The 16,358-nt window shown below is 39.4% G+C and overlaps 2 protein-coding genes across 17 annotated transcripts in view; both read right to left on the reverse strand.

Moving 5' to 3' along the window:
* The window catches only part of golga2 (golgin A2), a 142,188-nt gene extending 130,886 nt beyond the window's left edge, over window positions 1–11,302 (reverse strand). For 10 of the 13 annotated variants that reach the window (XM_084686551.1, XM_084686544.1, XM_084686548.1 and 7 more), the window contains exons 1-2: window positions 11,155–11,302; window positions 9,501–9,614 (exon numbers count right to left, since the gene is read on the reverse strand). In XM_084686551.1, the coding sequence (XP_084542677.1) occupies window positions 9,501–9,614; window positions 11,155–11,202 (162 nt within the window). In that variant the 5' untranslated portion in view covers window positions 11,203–11,302. The remainder of the gene's footprint in view (window positions 1–9,500; window positions 9,615–11,154) is intronic. The other 3 variants (XM_084686554.1, XM_084686553.1, XM_084686550.1) reach the window with 1 other exon arrangement.
* A 1,922-nt stretch (window positions 11,303–13,224) lies between these two features.
* haus4 (HAUS augmin-like complex, subunit 4) lies at window positions 13,225–16,148 on the reverse strand. 4 transcript variants are annotated; one of them, XM_084686229.1, is made up of 9 exons: window positions 15,837–16,148; window positions 15,470–15,609; window positions 15,225–15,356; window positions 14,845–14,985; window positions 14,645–14,738; window positions 14,392–14,537; window positions 14,081–14,211; window positions 13,922–13,990; window positions 13,225–13,815 (listed from the first exon to the last, which is right to left on the reverse strand). In XM_084686229.1, exons 1-9 carry the CDS (start codon window positions 15,904–15,906, stop codon window positions 13,632–13,634), a joined length of 1,107 nt encoding a protein of 368 aa, XP_084542355.1. In that variant the 5' UTR covers window positions 15,907–16,148; the 3' UTR covers window positions 13,225–13,631. The 4 variants fall into 4 exon arrangements, with proteins under 4 accessions (XP_084542355.1, XP_084542356.1, XP_084542358.1 ...); XM_084686230.1 differs by having other exon boundaries at window positions 13,486–13,815; window positions 14,392–14,534; window positions 15,837–16,051; XM_084686232.1 differs by having other exon boundaries at window positions 13,604–13,815; window positions 13,922–13,985; window positions 14,392–14,534; window positions 15,837–16,051.
* Window positions 16,149–16,358: the final 210 nt, after the last annotated feature.

Genomic DNA, 16,358 nt, shown 5'->3' on the forward strand with positions numbered 1-16,358 from the left:
AAAAGTTAAAGGTCACATGACATGCTGTTTTTGGATGCTTTTATATAGGAATTAGTGGTTCCCTAATACTGTATCTAAAGTCTCTTTCCTGAAATTCAGCGTTGGTGCAGAATTACCATGAGTAGTCCCACAATGAGCTTTCCTCAGAACGCGCTGTTTCTGTGTCTGTAGCTTTAAATGCTAAATGAGGAGGAGAGCACCATGAGCTAATGTTTACAGTGGATGTATCGCAATGGCTCGTAGACCCGTTGCTGTAAGATGCCTCGAATTTGCCCATTCTCATCTGATAACCCGGGTTGGCAGAGCTGCACACTCAGTCATTTCAATGTGGGCAAAGGCGGATATCGCACGCGCCATAACACCAACAGCAGAACGTTATCCACATAACGAAGCGTACAACACTGCGTTACAGAATGTGTATTCCCACACATACTTGATGCTATCTACCTTTACATTAGCGACAGTACCTCAGCTGATGGCTGCAGAGCTAATGTTACAGACAGATTCTAAGGGTAGCAAGCTAGGTAACCATATCGCAAGCAACAAAATTATATAGCGTTAGTTGACTTACTTGTCCGAGGTTTGAAGCTGGACCAAGGAGTAGGCTACTGATCCAGAATTTAATTTCAGACGGTCAGCAAGGATAACTTTGTATTGGCTCAAGTTAAGGAAACAGTGGTGGCTGAAATGTTTGGCGCAGACATGCAAAACTTTGAGAGGTTGTGTCGGCGCATTTCCAGCGAAAATATGTGCAGAGGCTCCTTGTGACGTCAAAAGGAGCAGATTTTCAAACAGAGCGTTTGAGCCTTCATTTTATCCAAGGCGGAGAAGAACACCCTGGGCTTAGTTTACACCTATTGAAAATTCTAGCCACTGGGGGACCAAAGGCAGGCTAGGGGAACTCATATTAATGTTAAATAACCTCCTAAATTGAACTTTTCATGTCATGTGACCTTTAAGATTTGCGAGGATTAAGCTATTTTCAAAGATCAGTGATTTTCTATCATTTTATTTGAAACTTAATTGAAAAAGTAAAGGCTGTGGAAGTATACCTAACATTGTTAAGATACTCTGGTGTCTGTCTGAGGTTTTATATTCATAAAAATATTATAAAAGTATACATTTTTCAAAATGGTATGGGTAGGGTCAGGGAGGAGATCCTGAACCAAGCGGAGGAGTTCAAGTATCTCGGGGTCTTGTTCACGAGTGAGGGAAGAATGGAGCGCGAGGTCGACAGGCGGATCGGTGCGGCGTCCGCAGTGATGCGGGCTCTGCATTGGTCCGTCGTGGTGAAGAAGGAGCTGAGTCAAAAGGCAAAGCTCTCTATTTACCAGTCGATCTACGTTCCTACCCTCACCTATGGTCACGAACTATGGGTAGTGACCGAAAGAACGAGATCGCGAATACAAGCGGCCGAAATGAGCTTTCTCCGCAGGGTGTCCGGGCTCTCCCTTAGAGATAGGGTGAGAAGCTCGGTCATCCGGGAAGGGCTCAGAGTAGAACCGCTGCTCTTCCGCATCGAGAGGAGCCAGCTGAAGTGGCTCGGGCATATGATTAGGATGCCTCCTGGACGCCTCCCTGGTGAGGTGTTCCAGGCACGTCCCACTGGGAAGAGGCCCCGGGGAAGACCCAGGATACGCTGGAGGGACTATGTCTCTCGGCTGGCCTGGGAACGCCTCGGGGTCCCCCAGGAAGAGCTGGTGGAAGTGGCCGGGGAGAGGGAAGTCTGGGCCTCCCTGCTTAGGTCGCTGCCCCCGCGACCCGATCCCCAGACAAGCGGCAGATGATGGATGGATGGTATGGGTAGTTTTCACCCGGTCCCTAGCGCGACGCTGCAAAGTAAGGTCTTTCCTCTACCTCCGCTTTGCTCCGCGCTCAACTAATCTTTTTTCTTAATACGCAAACATCTCTGCGACTTATTGAGTGGTGTAATAATCGCGCGACACAACGAATCAATAACGAAATTCGTTGCCAATGCTTTTAATAACCGATTTAATCGATTCGTTGTTGCAGCCCTAGAGCCTAGCTACTCTGCTGTTCGCCCTGTCGTGGAAGAACGCTCAGGAACGCATCTCTGAGACTTCAGAATCTGATTCTGATTAGCAGGAGTAAATTGTACTGGGAGTGGGGAGGATGGATGAAGGAATGTTAGTTTGTCATTTAATCTGCCGTACTCATTTAATGAAATGTATATCAGTTCGTGGTTTGTGTATGTATAAGAAATAAAGATAAAGTGTCAGCGTTTCATTGAGACTTGAGATTAAATAAACTGCAAAAGTATTGTAGATCTTGTAGTATTAATTTTCACATGCAGTTACACATTGTCGGTTAAAAACAAGAAAGTGGCTGGTAAAAACATTGAGTGGCTGGTAGATTTTGAAACCCACCAGCCACAGTGGCCGGTGGATTATTTTTTTATTTTTTTCATCCCTGGTCATGACCCAAGACAGAGATGCAATCCACAGGTGTCTGTGGGAGGAGGAAGGGAAGAGACTACATAGTCTCACTGCAGCGCTCTCCAGGGGAGTTGTTGTTCCAGCAACGGCCTTGGCTAAGGTCTGAACTGGTTACGGGACTGAAGGCAGATAAGATTGGGGTAGTTTGGTCCAGTAGGCGCCTTCAATTCCACATCTACTCATCATTATGGCCTCCAAGTCAGTTCACTTTCCTTTGCAGAGCGTCTAGCTTCTCTATGATGTTATCCCAATTGCGTTGAACGAGTTGTAAAGTCACAGTCTGAGTGCCACCAGCTCTGCCCACCGCATCAATCATGTCAGGCAGCCTTACAGGGTTTTTACAGCTGCAGCAGTTTCTTTAATTTTCCCGATATACCAGGCCAGAGCCCAGTCCAATCAGCAGAAAGCCTGTAATCATGGTTCCGAATAGAAAGATGTCTTCCATCAACGTCCTCCACGGAAAGCGCCACTAGGCACACAACACACCATCCCACGCGTCCATCTAGTTCCCAGCTGCGAACGTCCCGTCAGGACAATTAGGTTCCAACAAACCCGAGCTTCTCTTTGAGAAGATGGTGTCAATTGCGTTGAGAGACCAGCTAATCAATTTCATGCTTCTTGCTTCGGAGAGTGATGCAGAGAGTCTCTCGAGTATATACAAGACAATACGATAGAAGCCAAGCAGGGAAGGTCAGGGGAGGGGAGGGAGAGAAAGAATGTGACCGCCTTCGTCGAGAGCAAGAGAAGAAGGTATCAGACTCATATTCTGAATACATTTATGAGTATGACAACGTCAGGCTAGTGGGTTTAGTTCACGGTGGATTTGGAGAAGCTTCAAATAAACCTGTAGCAAGAAAGCCACTTGTGTCTGCAAGTGCTTCGAGGGAATTATAGTACACTTGTGATTTATTTGTGTAATACAGTGTTTTAATTTCTGATTATTATCCGTTTTCTGATTATTTTGGTGCAGCGTTTATTCGAGGGCTGTGTTTATTTGAGGGCAGCGTTTAATCGAAGGAATATGGTATATATTAAATCAAATATTCATTCTTTGTGGCATTATATAGTAATACCACAATAAATTAATATTTTAAAAGTTACCCCTAAACCTGCATATTGCCGTTTTCAGAATTTCATTGGCTATACGGTCTGCCAGTTTACTTGTGAACCAATTGAAGCCAAGTGTATTTTTTTTGTTCTTTTTTTTGGTTGCAAAAAAGAGGGGGAGGGGGTAGAACACAGATCTTGAGAGGCACCTGGTTTGCTTTAGAAGGCTATGGACAGGTCATGGAAGCTCCTATTGGGTCAAATCGAAAGGTCAGAGTGCAGTTTACATGGGAACCGAAGTTACGACCAAGTTTACAGGAGTTTCACTTAGAATAATGCAACATGAGTCCATGGTCATTAATGGATGTAATACATTGTTTTGGACAAAATATTTTACTTGTCTGGATAAGTTGTAACATTGACAATGCAACCATTTTTGTTGGGATGATTTGTACAACTGGAAAACTGTGAGGGTCTTTAGGTGAGTTTCCTCTTTTGTTTCGCTTTGTTGACATGTTAGTGGTCGGACAAAGACGATGATTGTACCACCCACCGTTGAATCTCGATCTTGAAATGGTTTACATCAATAGAATCACAAGAATCGAACCTTTCCAACAATATATTGCATACGTACCTATCTAAAAAACATTATTTGGTGCTTACCATAGTTTAGTACTTAACCAGTGTTTCCCATTCATTGGCTAGACCGTGGCGGCTCGCCATTTGTCCTGCCATAGTTTCAAAATGATCCGAAAATATACTTCTCGTTACAGAAAATCTCTAACATTGTGTTTTGCACCGTTGCTTTAGCAAAGCATCTCTCACTCCCAGTCAATCACACCCCTCTGTCCCCTCACGGTACGTGTGAACCCTCACTCAAACGAGCACACTGAAATTTTCCCGGCTGCCTGCATTCAAGACACCAAGTCATTTTGCGGACACATCATATGACTGCTAAAGAAGTTAGTTCAGTCTCCCCGCTTACATGTAACTAGCTAATGTTAGCTAAATATAAACTTTAATGTTGTCATTAGTGTTGTCACAAAAAACACCTCCACATCATCCATTATTGGATGTTATTTTACACTTCGTTGGGCATTATCCAGCTTATACCATGGTAATTTGCCAACATTATTATTTTATTTTTTTTACAAACTTTTTTTTTTTAACAAACATTAATTTATGTTTTCATGCGTTTTGCAATAGAAATGCATTCCCAGATAGCAAGACGACATTGAATTAATATTGATTTTCCATCTAAATCATCAGAATGGTTGAGATTGAAATCTCAATGCTAAATAAACGTTGAATCACCATTGCAATATCGATGAAACATAGGGTACATTGGAATAACAGTGATTTATAGTTGTCCTGATTAATTGATTTAACATCGATTTGTAGTTGACCGGGTAAACAGCAACATTGTTAAAAAGTCATTGAATTATAGTTGACTGGTAAATGAAAACATGATTATAGAGCTAGTTGACCGGGAACAATGATTGAAAAGTCATTGAATTATAGTTGACCGGGTAATATGATCAAAAGGTCATTGAGTTATAGTTGACCAGGAAATATGATCGAAAAGTCATTGAGTTATAGATGACCGGGAAATATGATCAAAAGGTCATTGAGTTATAGTTGACCGGGAAATATGATCGAAAAGTCATTGAGTTATAGTTGACCGGGAGACCATAGTTAGGTAAATCAACGTCAGATGAACTTGTTCTTCTCATTTATGGATCCACATCAGGTAAGCAGAATATTGAACTAATGTGCAATTGTACCAAATGTAATATTTGCAGACGTTTATCGTTTATTTACATTGTCTGTATTCAATTCAGTCATAGTCAAGTTTCCATCAATATTGTATTCTTGAATGTGTATAGCCAATTTACCAACTCTCTACTGGTACTGTAGCAAGTTAGTGCTAATGGCTAGAGCTATTTCTAGTCCCGTCCGAAGTGTGAATATAAAAAAAAAACGTTATGACAAAACATTGTACTTAAATAGGTATACATACCAAGCTCAAAACATTCCGGCTTAAAAATCCAATGGTTATGTCGGGAATCGTCATTTTCTCATTTTGGTAGAGCTAAACTGTGCTAACATAGAGCTAGGCTCGCCTACCGGCGTGATCGACAGCCCAGCCACTTTCAATAGAGAAATGTCAAGTTTGACGCTGCACAATACAATTATGATAGGCTACACTTTGTTAGTTTGAGATAGTGTTTAGATATATCAATGTAGGAGGCTACTTTTCTTAGTTGCTGTGGCAAATCTTTAACAAATTAACGTAAGAAACGGTCGTAACTGTAATGCGGTGAAACGTTGTAAAGTTTGAATGCAGACTTGATTACACAGAGAACATTCATCAGCATAAAAATTCACAACTGAAAGTTATAAATTTGTGTTTGTTTGTATGTTTTCTGTTTTAGATGCCCTAACTCAGCAAATGGGGACAGGAATCTCAGAATTTGCATTTGCTCAGGCCATACAAAAATGACTTCGCTATGCCCCAGACAGTGGGGCTGGACGCCAAACTGAGCAGGAGTGAAAGTTTTTTTTTTTTTTCATTTATATATCACTTAAACCTAATGTGTAGGATAGCCTTCATAACATTTATCCTGGCTGTTAGTAGGACATTTTCACCTATTATAGGCTTTCTGTGGTTTAATATCGATTGAAATACCATGGAAGTCATGTTGATCTATAGTTAGGTTATGATTACAACATTGTTTCAATAGTAATATTGGTGGAAATACCATTAATATCGCGTTGATTTTGCGTTGTGATTTCAACGTTGTTTCAATATTAAATAAGGGTGCAAAATGATGTTGAATCAACATCAGAGTCTGACGTTGGTGCAATGAAATTAGCATTGACAGCGGAATGTTGATTCAGCATAGTTTCAATGAAGTTTGCTATCTGGGTTACCAGTCAAAAGTTTGGACACATTGAATGGGAAAATGTGTGTAAGCTTTTGACTGGCACTGTACGTGATGTGAACAACGTGATACTTTGCCAACCTGTGTTATGCTTGTGTGTGTGTGTGTGTGCATGTGTATCTGTATGTGTATCTGTGTGTGAATATAAGTGTATGCGTGTGTGTATGCGTGTGTGTATGCGTGTGTGTATGCGTGTGTGCGTACAGTACAGTACATGGGGAAAATGTGTCCAAACTTTTGACTGGTACTGTAGTTTAATAGCAAATGGATGTGAGATGATCGCATCAAAGTTGACATATTTTCCAAACAGTAATTGTAATTTGACAGTATGTTTAACAACTAGGGCTGCAACTAACGATATGTTAGTAATCGATTAATCTGTCGATTCTCTTTTTTTAAGCATCAATTTCCAACCCTTTATTCAAAAACAGAACTGACAGTGCAAAAAATCTTCAGAATGTGCACAAACAGGCACACAATTTTGAAAAAGTTATTAATATTAGCGTGGATTTAATGCCATTTTCAGAGATTGGCAATTTATTTGAGTTTTGTTTAAAACATTTTTGAAAATTGAAAGGTTGTGGAAGTAGGCCAGACTTTATTAGAATAATCTGGTGTATATGTAAGATTTTTTGACACAATTAAAAAAAAAGTTAAGCTATTTTCAAAGATTACTGATTTTATATTGTTTTATTTGAAACTTAATTGAAAAAGTAAAGGCTGTGGAAGTATACCAGACATTGTTAAGATACTCTGGTGTCTGTTTGAGGTTTTATATTCATACAAATATTATACAAGTCTACATTTTTTTAAATGGTGTGGGTAGTTTTCACCCAGTCCCTAACGCGAAGCTGCAAAGTAGCGTCTTCAGAATGTGAGACGAATGTCGAATATGAAACTAACTTCAACTTGGTCAATTAACAAACCTTTTCAACGTATTTAGTGTGAAATGCTGCACACCTTGGATGACTTAAGTTGTACTGATTTCTCCACCATGTGTTTCAGAACAACGTTAGTCAACAACGTCTCTAACATGGTCTTTGCTCTACCTCCGCTCTGCGCTCTACTAAACTTTTTTTTTTTATACTCCAAACATCTCCGCGACTTATAGAGTGGTGTAATAATTGCGCAACACAACAAATCAATAATGAAATTCGATGCCAACGCTTTTAATAATCGATTTTAATCGATTTGTTGTTGCAGCCATATTAACAACAAGACTAGCCAGCTATCCAGCCATGTCATTATCCCCAAATCAAATCAAGATTTTTACAAACAAAATAATTAAGGGTGCTTTGATCGATCGGTATATACTCAGAGATCGGTACTCATTGTAAAGGCCGATTAAAAGAGCCGATTTTTTTTAAAATATATATATATATATATATCATTTTTTTGCCATGCACTTTATTGCCCATTGTCCTTTATCTCCTACCTAAAGAAAAAGATGTGAAACAATATTTTGACTATAGCCTTTTATGTTGCAGAATTTAGTCTAAAGTTCAAATATTTAAAGACTATTATTCGGCAGAATAGTTACATTTGTTTATTTATAAGCGGTTATTAATAAACCAGCATAGGCTGCTATGGTTTGTGTTGCGTCTCTAAGAAAGAGAGTGGGGCTGGGCGGTATGGCCTAAAATGTTTATCACGGTATACAGGGTTGCCACTCTTTTGTAATGATACATTTCAAGCACTTTTCAAAGATAAATTATTTCAAAATTAAGGGCCAATAATTCACATAGATGTTCACATATACCAGTCTATCCCAGCATCATACTATACAAATACTTGAATGGTTTACCTTAATTAGATGGCAGTGGCACCACCCGGGAGTAAGTAAAGGAAAACCTATTCGATCAGGATGAAACCTTGCCAGATTGATATAGACCAACCAGCCAATCACGGGAATCATAAAAAAATGCATTTTACTGAAAGCCCTGACAGACTTTTTCATACCATCAACGTGTAACATTTTTGGATTAAGTCAGAAGGAGCTGGTGGAGCGTGTGATAAATCTGGGGGAAAAAGGCTAAATCCAAGCACTTTTAAGGACCTCTTCATAAATTCAAGCACATTCAAGGTCTTGATTTCTTTTTTTTTTTATTATTCAAGTACTTTCCAGACCCGTGGCAACCCTGGGTATAATTTGTAAGCACTGACGGTAATTACATGGCTGAATACTCGATTCTGTTGGCCTACAATAAACAAACACTACACAATTCTAACCAACTTGGCATTGGATTTGTCAAACGGTAGATTCATTTTCGTGCACATGCATGGCTTTCAGGTGGTGAAAGAGATTGCTAGTGTTTCCACCTTTGGCCAGCACAATTCAACGACACAACTTACAGAGTAGGCTAATGTTTGGTCGATGTCGGATAACTTAAAACCAAATCATTTCCAAATGACAGAGGCTAAACATTTTTTTTAACAATTCTTCTTTCTCTGGCAAATCAACCCAACTGGTGTTATTTTCAGACATCATTAATGCTTGCCATCAAGAGCAGTTTACTGATATGAATGATTGCTTCCTCTGGAATTGCGCTAGCCTGTTTGTTGACTTTCATTGGCTGGCACAATGCGGGCAGCACATGCTGCATGTTTTTTTGATAAGATACAAATTTGAACTTGTTCACTAGGCAGTATCACTTGACTTATATTTTATAACAAACAGAAACACTTTACTAATACATTTATTAATATATCGTGATATCCATGATACAAAATCCATATCATGGCACAACGCAATACCCGTATTTGCGTTCATACCGGTATACCACCCACTTCTAAAAGAGAGTGGGATATGTTAAACATGTTTCCTGCCACAAAATAAACAGTTGTTTTTAATTTGTGATATTTTATCATCTCTTCATTGTTGTACTTAATATACATTGTTGTTGAGAATAGTTAAATAAATAATGCTACATGTTGGCTTCAAATAGACCCCTTAATCAGAATGGGGTTTAACCGCCATTAAAGTTTGCACAGACAAGGAATTTACTTTGGAAGGAAGGGGCATACAATCAACATATAGGCAGTCATGACTCACATTGTCCAGACAGTGTCTGTCTCCCAAGGGCTCATTGCCTCCCTTCATCTTTCTCCTCTTCTTTGCACCTCCTCCTCCATTGGCTGGGGAACTCTTCAGCTGAAACTCCTTAAGCTGGCAACAAAAGCAAAAAGAGGAGGGACAATAGTATCTCTGAATGTTTAACTAACTGTTGGTACTGTACTACTTCGATAAATACACACACATTCGCTGTTTGAAATGTGGAATGACAAGAGAAAGTGTCTGTGTAGATAGCAGTCATGGGCCAACAAATAGCTACAGGGAATGCCATCTCATCTCAACCATGTAGTGATCACCACAACTACACATACAAAGCCTGGGCTAGTGCTCACTGTATGCCCAGTATTGGTTCGTTTTTTCACTTTCTCTTAAACAACATGTAATGGTGGAAGATGGGTAACTAAATCCCTGTCACAAACTGAAACTGTGACCATAACGGGTGAGTGGGGCGTTTAGATGTCAAAACCGCACAAACAGGGCTCGTCCATTTTGGTTACAATTTGCAAGCATATCGAAATTACATTTATATATGCTCCCGAAATTGCCTAAATCTGTGCGACCTCAAAAAATATTTGGAGGCATTTGAGAGTCACCATCCCACGTTACATAATCAATTAAACTTCTTTACGTTCATAACTTTAATTCAGATTGGTTAAAATTATCCGTCAATCACTGTCACTGGCCCCCGTTACCACGTGACATGGCGCTAACTAGCGCGATACCTAGTTTGATAGCTTAATAACTAGCTAGCTCAATGCCTCTGCCTTACTGTCGAGATGGATGGAGGAGTAACAGAGAGCCAGGAGCAGGAGACCAAATTTCAAACCCTAGCGGCAGAATGTGTAAAGCCCCAGAGCTGGTGTTGTTTTTAAATTAAATTAATCTATAACACATTTTGTTGTGATGCTCCTTAATATTTGGTTGGTGCTCCTGAATTGTTGTTGGTGTTCCCAACTTTTAAAAGTTGGAAGCACCCTAAACCCTTAAGCCCTGACCATCTACAGCACTAGGTCGAATTCGAACAACGCTGGCGCACTGAGAAAATGTTGGTTACAGATTGGGAAAGTCAAACTAACGCTAGCTAGTTTAAGGTCGGGTTCACTTTTAGTTTTGCTAGGCTGCCAAGCCTACGAAGTTACACCTTACTCTGACTGCTGACAGTGCAGTAGCTTGCGTCTACTCCGCTGACTGTACCTAGCTAGCTAGTTGACAAGGCTAGCCTAGTTTTAATCACATTAAGTAGCTACTGTGGCTCTAGCTAAATAACTAGAGCTAACGTTAGTCATCTATCAAGATGAAACAACTGAGTAAGAGGCTATTTAAACGAAAAAAGGTAGCACTAGTCAACATAATCTTACCAGTTCCTATCTAGGTAGCTACTTGTCCTAAATATGCTATTTATTCGTCAGAAGGCGAACTAATGCTAAACGAGGCCCATGCAAAACCCCCGTTTTGCGTGCGCAGTGTGCTTGTAGATCGGTTGTCGGAGGAGGCTAGTAAATGAGAGTTGAGAATGGCGAGTCCGGCTGCTTACAAGTTAAGAGGGTGGTGTGGTGACAATTTAACCCATCCTGAAAACACGAAATTACATATAACAAACATGCCCAATTCCAAAAAGAATAACATATTTCACCTTTTTCTTGGCAGCTGCGAGTTTGATTTGTCTGCTTTGGTCGGCCATCCTTCGCGTCCAGCAGGCGAATCGCCCCACGTCATCACTTTGGGATCTGTGCGTGGTGTTATAAACATCTCGCCGCTAAAAGCGCTAAAACTCCCGAGTGACAAAACTACAGCAATTGTCATGCTGTAGTTGTTGTTTAGACACAGGTCACTGTAATCATTCAGACCACAAACTAAGAGTAAATGCTGCACTCTATTAGAGACCTTCGATGATGCCGAGGCCTACCAGTCAGTCATTTGATTATTTTAAATAAATGAGTCAAATAGACCAAGACCCTTGGTAACTTCTGCATAAAACCTTCAGTAAAACAGACCAAGGATGAATTTGGGTAATCTGGGACATTGGACAATGTGGGACACCTCAACTCCACTGTGTGTTTTTTTCCTGCTATGACCATGTCTAGTCCACAGCATTTTTACTCTAGGTTTAGCATGGATGTTATGTGACTGAAATCACACAACTTGGTGTGGCATCACAAAAAGAGGCAGGGCAATTGTCAATCAGGAAGCTCCTATGAGAAAATGCATGCCAAAAAAAAAACTGATTACACAAATTCACCCCATGTAAAAACCTTATCTGGACGCACAACAGCAGCTCACACTCGTAACAAATATAATACAAGTAGGCATAATGTAAGGCACGCTAATCATTAAGTGTATGGGTCAATCCTGTTAACCGGTGCCTTTTGGACCTGGTAACTTCTGAAAACAAAATTATTTATTTTTCATGTTTTTAACATTTAATCAGGAAAGAGATATGTTTAACCGTTTGGAAAACATATTGGCCAAGCTCATGCACTAGCACATTAATAATTATGGGCATTTGGTTCAGACATGGACCATTACATTATTCCACCCTGTTAAGACATATGAATAACAATCACAAAGTAAAAAAAATGTAAAGGCATAACAATATTTACCTTTACTTGTCCATTATATGTCCCTTGTTGCAAATACATGACAAATATTGTATGCAACTTATTATGTTACTACATTTTCTAACAATATTTCCACCCTGTTAGCTGTACACACCTAACAGGGTGGAACCTAACAGGGGGGAATTTTGTTAACTATGTTAGCCCTAACTCTGTGAGTGATCATGATCTAGCTAGCATTAGACCCTATATGTACACAGCCTTTTAATTCTTATATAAAACCATATTTGAAAATATAAAATGTTATTTATTTTCTTAACAAAGTAGCCTAACAGGGTGGAAATTTAAGGTTGTGACAAACAGGTTGACATTATGAAACTTGGAAAAAAGATAAATCTGAAAGTTCATACTAACTTCAGTTGGCCAAGTTGAATTCCTGCCACAGGAAATGATGTCATTTCATGAACTTTGTGACATGGGAAGTGTAGGCTATTTTCTTAAGAGGGAAAAACTACAATCTAACAGGGTGGAACTTTTTTGGGGGGACACAAAGTAAATCTCCCCAAAAAGGGTTAACATTTATTTTTTTAATAAAAAATATGTAAAAGTAGAAAGATTTTAACTTGGTCTACAACATAATGAGCAAATCATTTGAATATTTTATTATTTAACGACTGATATTTATTGTAAGAGTTGATCATTTGTGATGCGGACATGGCAAAACATGGCAAAATGAACATGTGTACAAAATACAAAAGTGGTTAAAATATAAACTAATTGTTTTAAAGACACTTTTTGGTTATTTATATGATAAGGAAGACCTAAACCTATAATTAAAGCCTTTTAGAATAAACATTTGTAACATTTTACAGCAATTATGAAGTAGGATTTCCTGGGGACATTAAAAGGCACCGGTTAACAGGATTGACCCGTATGCATTATACAACCTAACTGCTCTTTACAAAGGAAGCTAACCAAACCATTTTGAGAGATTAATTTGTTAATTCAGAGATGCTTAAATTTGTAACTGCACTTTTTGTTGATAATCCACAGTTCTGAGATGTTCAAAAAAAAAAAAAGTTCATAATATTCTTTAGTTTTTTTCACAGGGATACTAGCTCTTCTGTCTTGGAATGTCAAACCTCACATTTTGATTTCATTTAGATTTATTTAAACTCATATCCAGTACCAATTTGAATTATATATTCCAAAACATTTATACAAAATTATTGATGGGGTTAATGCATGCATTTCATCAGTACAGTTTCAAATCTTTGATTTGAATGTGTCAAGTTTACTGAACTACAAAATGACTGGCATACTGTATGGAATCTACATACTATAAGTTTAACTGCTCAAGGAAATATTTTGCCAAATTATGAATCAATTGTGTTGATGAATTTGTAGGGTGAACTCATTTAGTTAAGAGGAAAAGTAACTTTCTTTAATTAGCCTACAACAGCTTTCACTGCTTCTCTTTTTCTGTGAATAAATTGATGCTTGGGCCTGAGCTCTAAACAGGCATTTGGCAAGTTGTTGTCAATTGACAGTTTCCCTAGTTTGTGGGGTAGGAGAATTCTTTTAAAGCCCAATTCTTGGTGTCTATCTCCTGGCGCAGTCTGGAGTACTCCTCTGCCAAAACCTCAAATTCCTTGCCAAAGAATTCAAAGGAAGACAACATTGAGTCTACTGCATGTTTCTCTCCCTGGGAGGCCTTCAGCTCTGCTTCCAGCTTCTCTCTGGAGTAAAGACACAACAATCTTAATGAGAGACCGTTTGAGAAGCAGTGAGAATGGAAAACGTGGGTAATCCTTTCCTCCTGTGTACACAGATCGCCCAACTCACGTGATTTTTCTGTGGGCTGATAGTGTGTCTTCGGTGTATGTGTCCAACTGAATCTCCATCATCTCTGCTCTGAATAATACAGTTAAGTTAAAGGACCACTGACTCGGCCAAAAGATTAACACTGCTGTAATCATTGAAAGTGAGAATTAGGGATCATACCGGATCTTCTGGATGACAATCTCACATTTGGCCTCAAAGTATTCAATCTTATTCTTATCTATTTTCTTCTGTGCTTTCAACCTGTTGTCCAGGATCAGAGATTGCAGAATTTGGATGCACCCAAACAGCTCCTTTTAAGAAATACAATTGTGAGTGATGTAAGGACAACAATTGCCAAGAAAAGTGATGTGAAAGTGATGATCTATCCCAATTCAAAGGAAAGTGACCAAACCATATGGAGACACACACTGGTGTCAACTGTGGTAGAAATTGTGGTCATATGCATAGATGTATGTGAATGTGTAACTTACAGAGATATAGCAGCACGTCTCCTGTTGCAGTAGGGCTACGCTCTCATAGCTCTTTTCTTTCAAACACACTACTCTTTTTATCTTGCCATCCAGCTGCCCAGAAAGACGTAACAGCTTCATGTTCTTTACTCCCTCTCTCTCATCTTCTGGACAAAGAGAGGATAAACTTAAATCACTATTTAAGCACACATGGGTCAAATACAGTCATTCAAAAATGTGCCTCACAAGTAATGTAAGATCAATCTATCCATACCCCCAGGGTGATAGTAGGACAGAAGGCTGAAACACTTCTTAAGGAGATGCTTCTCCAGTTCTCTGGGCAGTCTTTGCCTTGTTTTCAACAAATCCTAAAGAAAAAAATGGACAAAACTGTACCATACTGCATGAAACAAAAACATTACAGAAAATGTGTGTATACTCAGATAAAGAGACACAAAAATAAAGACAGCAGACCTTCTGTGTAGATGCAAGGTCTAGAATCTGCTGGGCATCCAGTCCTAGCAGTGGGGGTGAGTCCTGCTTAAAATAATCAGTAAGGTCCAGCTGCCTGACACACTGACCAACCAACAAATTATGCTCCATTGTCTCATAGAACTGTAAAGGAAAAAAAAGAATTTTCTAGCAGGAAATACTTTAAATTAACTTGGATAAGGCTTTATTTTAGACAAATGTCCACTTTAAAATGTCCTAAGGGTGTAATGGATATTATTTGGGCAAATAAAAAAACAAGTTATGACTATGTGTCTTCTGATTACGTAAGACAGGCTTTCCAAAACATGTTATATAGAGTTGTTTATTGAACTGGAAAGTACCAAATCAAAGACTGACTTTACCATGTCATCCTCAACTGGGACATTGTAGAGGTGCTTTCTGACACAGTGCTCAAGGACCATTTCTCGTAGTAGCCTGTGGAGGCTCTCTGAGCACAGCCACCTCAGCCTCTGTGTCTGCAGGTCTCTCTCAGCCTAAATAAAAATGATGAATAGCAAAATCCAACCCCACACACACACACACAAGTTAATAGCAACACCAGCAGTGACATGACACCTACAAATGGCATCTAGCTAACTGTGCATACCATTTCCAAATCTTTTTCCAGTTTGAAAGTCAGACCATGGCATTTCACTTGCTGTGACAGCATTGCCAGGAGCTTGCAGAATCGTGGATTCTGGGTCAAGACTTCCGGTATCATCTGGCACATCGGAAAGGAGGCAAGGACTAGGGAATGATAGGAAAATACCAAACTTAAATTTTACAAAAAGTGTTTTTTAAAGAACAAAAGACTCCTGAACCACAATATGTAGACCTTTTTGATATAACATGTAGGCTGTGCCTCAATTTGGAAGCAGTGACGAATGTGATGCGCTGTTTACAACAAAGCCATTATACCTACAGTAGCTGGTGACAAATACTTCTAAGTAACTTCAATTATGTGGTTTAATTACCTTGCTGATGCAAGTTGTCCACTTTACAAAGTGATGGGCCTACACTCCCAGAATCAGCATTTGCAGACATAACCGAGTAGGCTACTATAACTGGTTAGCTAACGTTAGCTGACTATCCGCTTTGATTGCAAACTTCGCAATGTTCCTGTTCTATCAGTAAGCTTGCAAGAACGACCCTAAAACTGGATTAATAAACGGTCAGATTAACTTTTCATTTGTAAATAACAGACTTTGGCCAGATACAGTTAATCCATTAACTTTCTCAAGTCGCGTAGCTGCAACAAAAAGGCAGCGTTAGTATCTCCAGAGCCTGTTTAAGGAGAGCCTTGCCACTCCCTATTAAGCCCAAGCCCCCACCCCTCGACTCTCGGCTTGAGGCAACAGCCCCGATGGATGTAGTTGGTATTGCATTTCCGATTTTCTACCCGACTCGTCCGGTCGTTTTTATTCTATTAACTCCAGTCAACATATCGAAAACTATCTCCCCCAATATTTTTTGTTAGATTCTCGAACCTGGCTCAT

Source organism: Hypomesus nipponensis, chromosome 22, assembly GCF_054491055.1.
Source record: "Hypomesus nipponensis isolate SF chromosome 22, ASM5449105v1, whole genome shotgun sequence".
Classification (NCBI taxonomy): Eukaryota; Metazoa; Chordata; class Actinopteri; order Osmeriformes; family Osmeridae; genus Hypomesus; species Hypomesus nipponensis.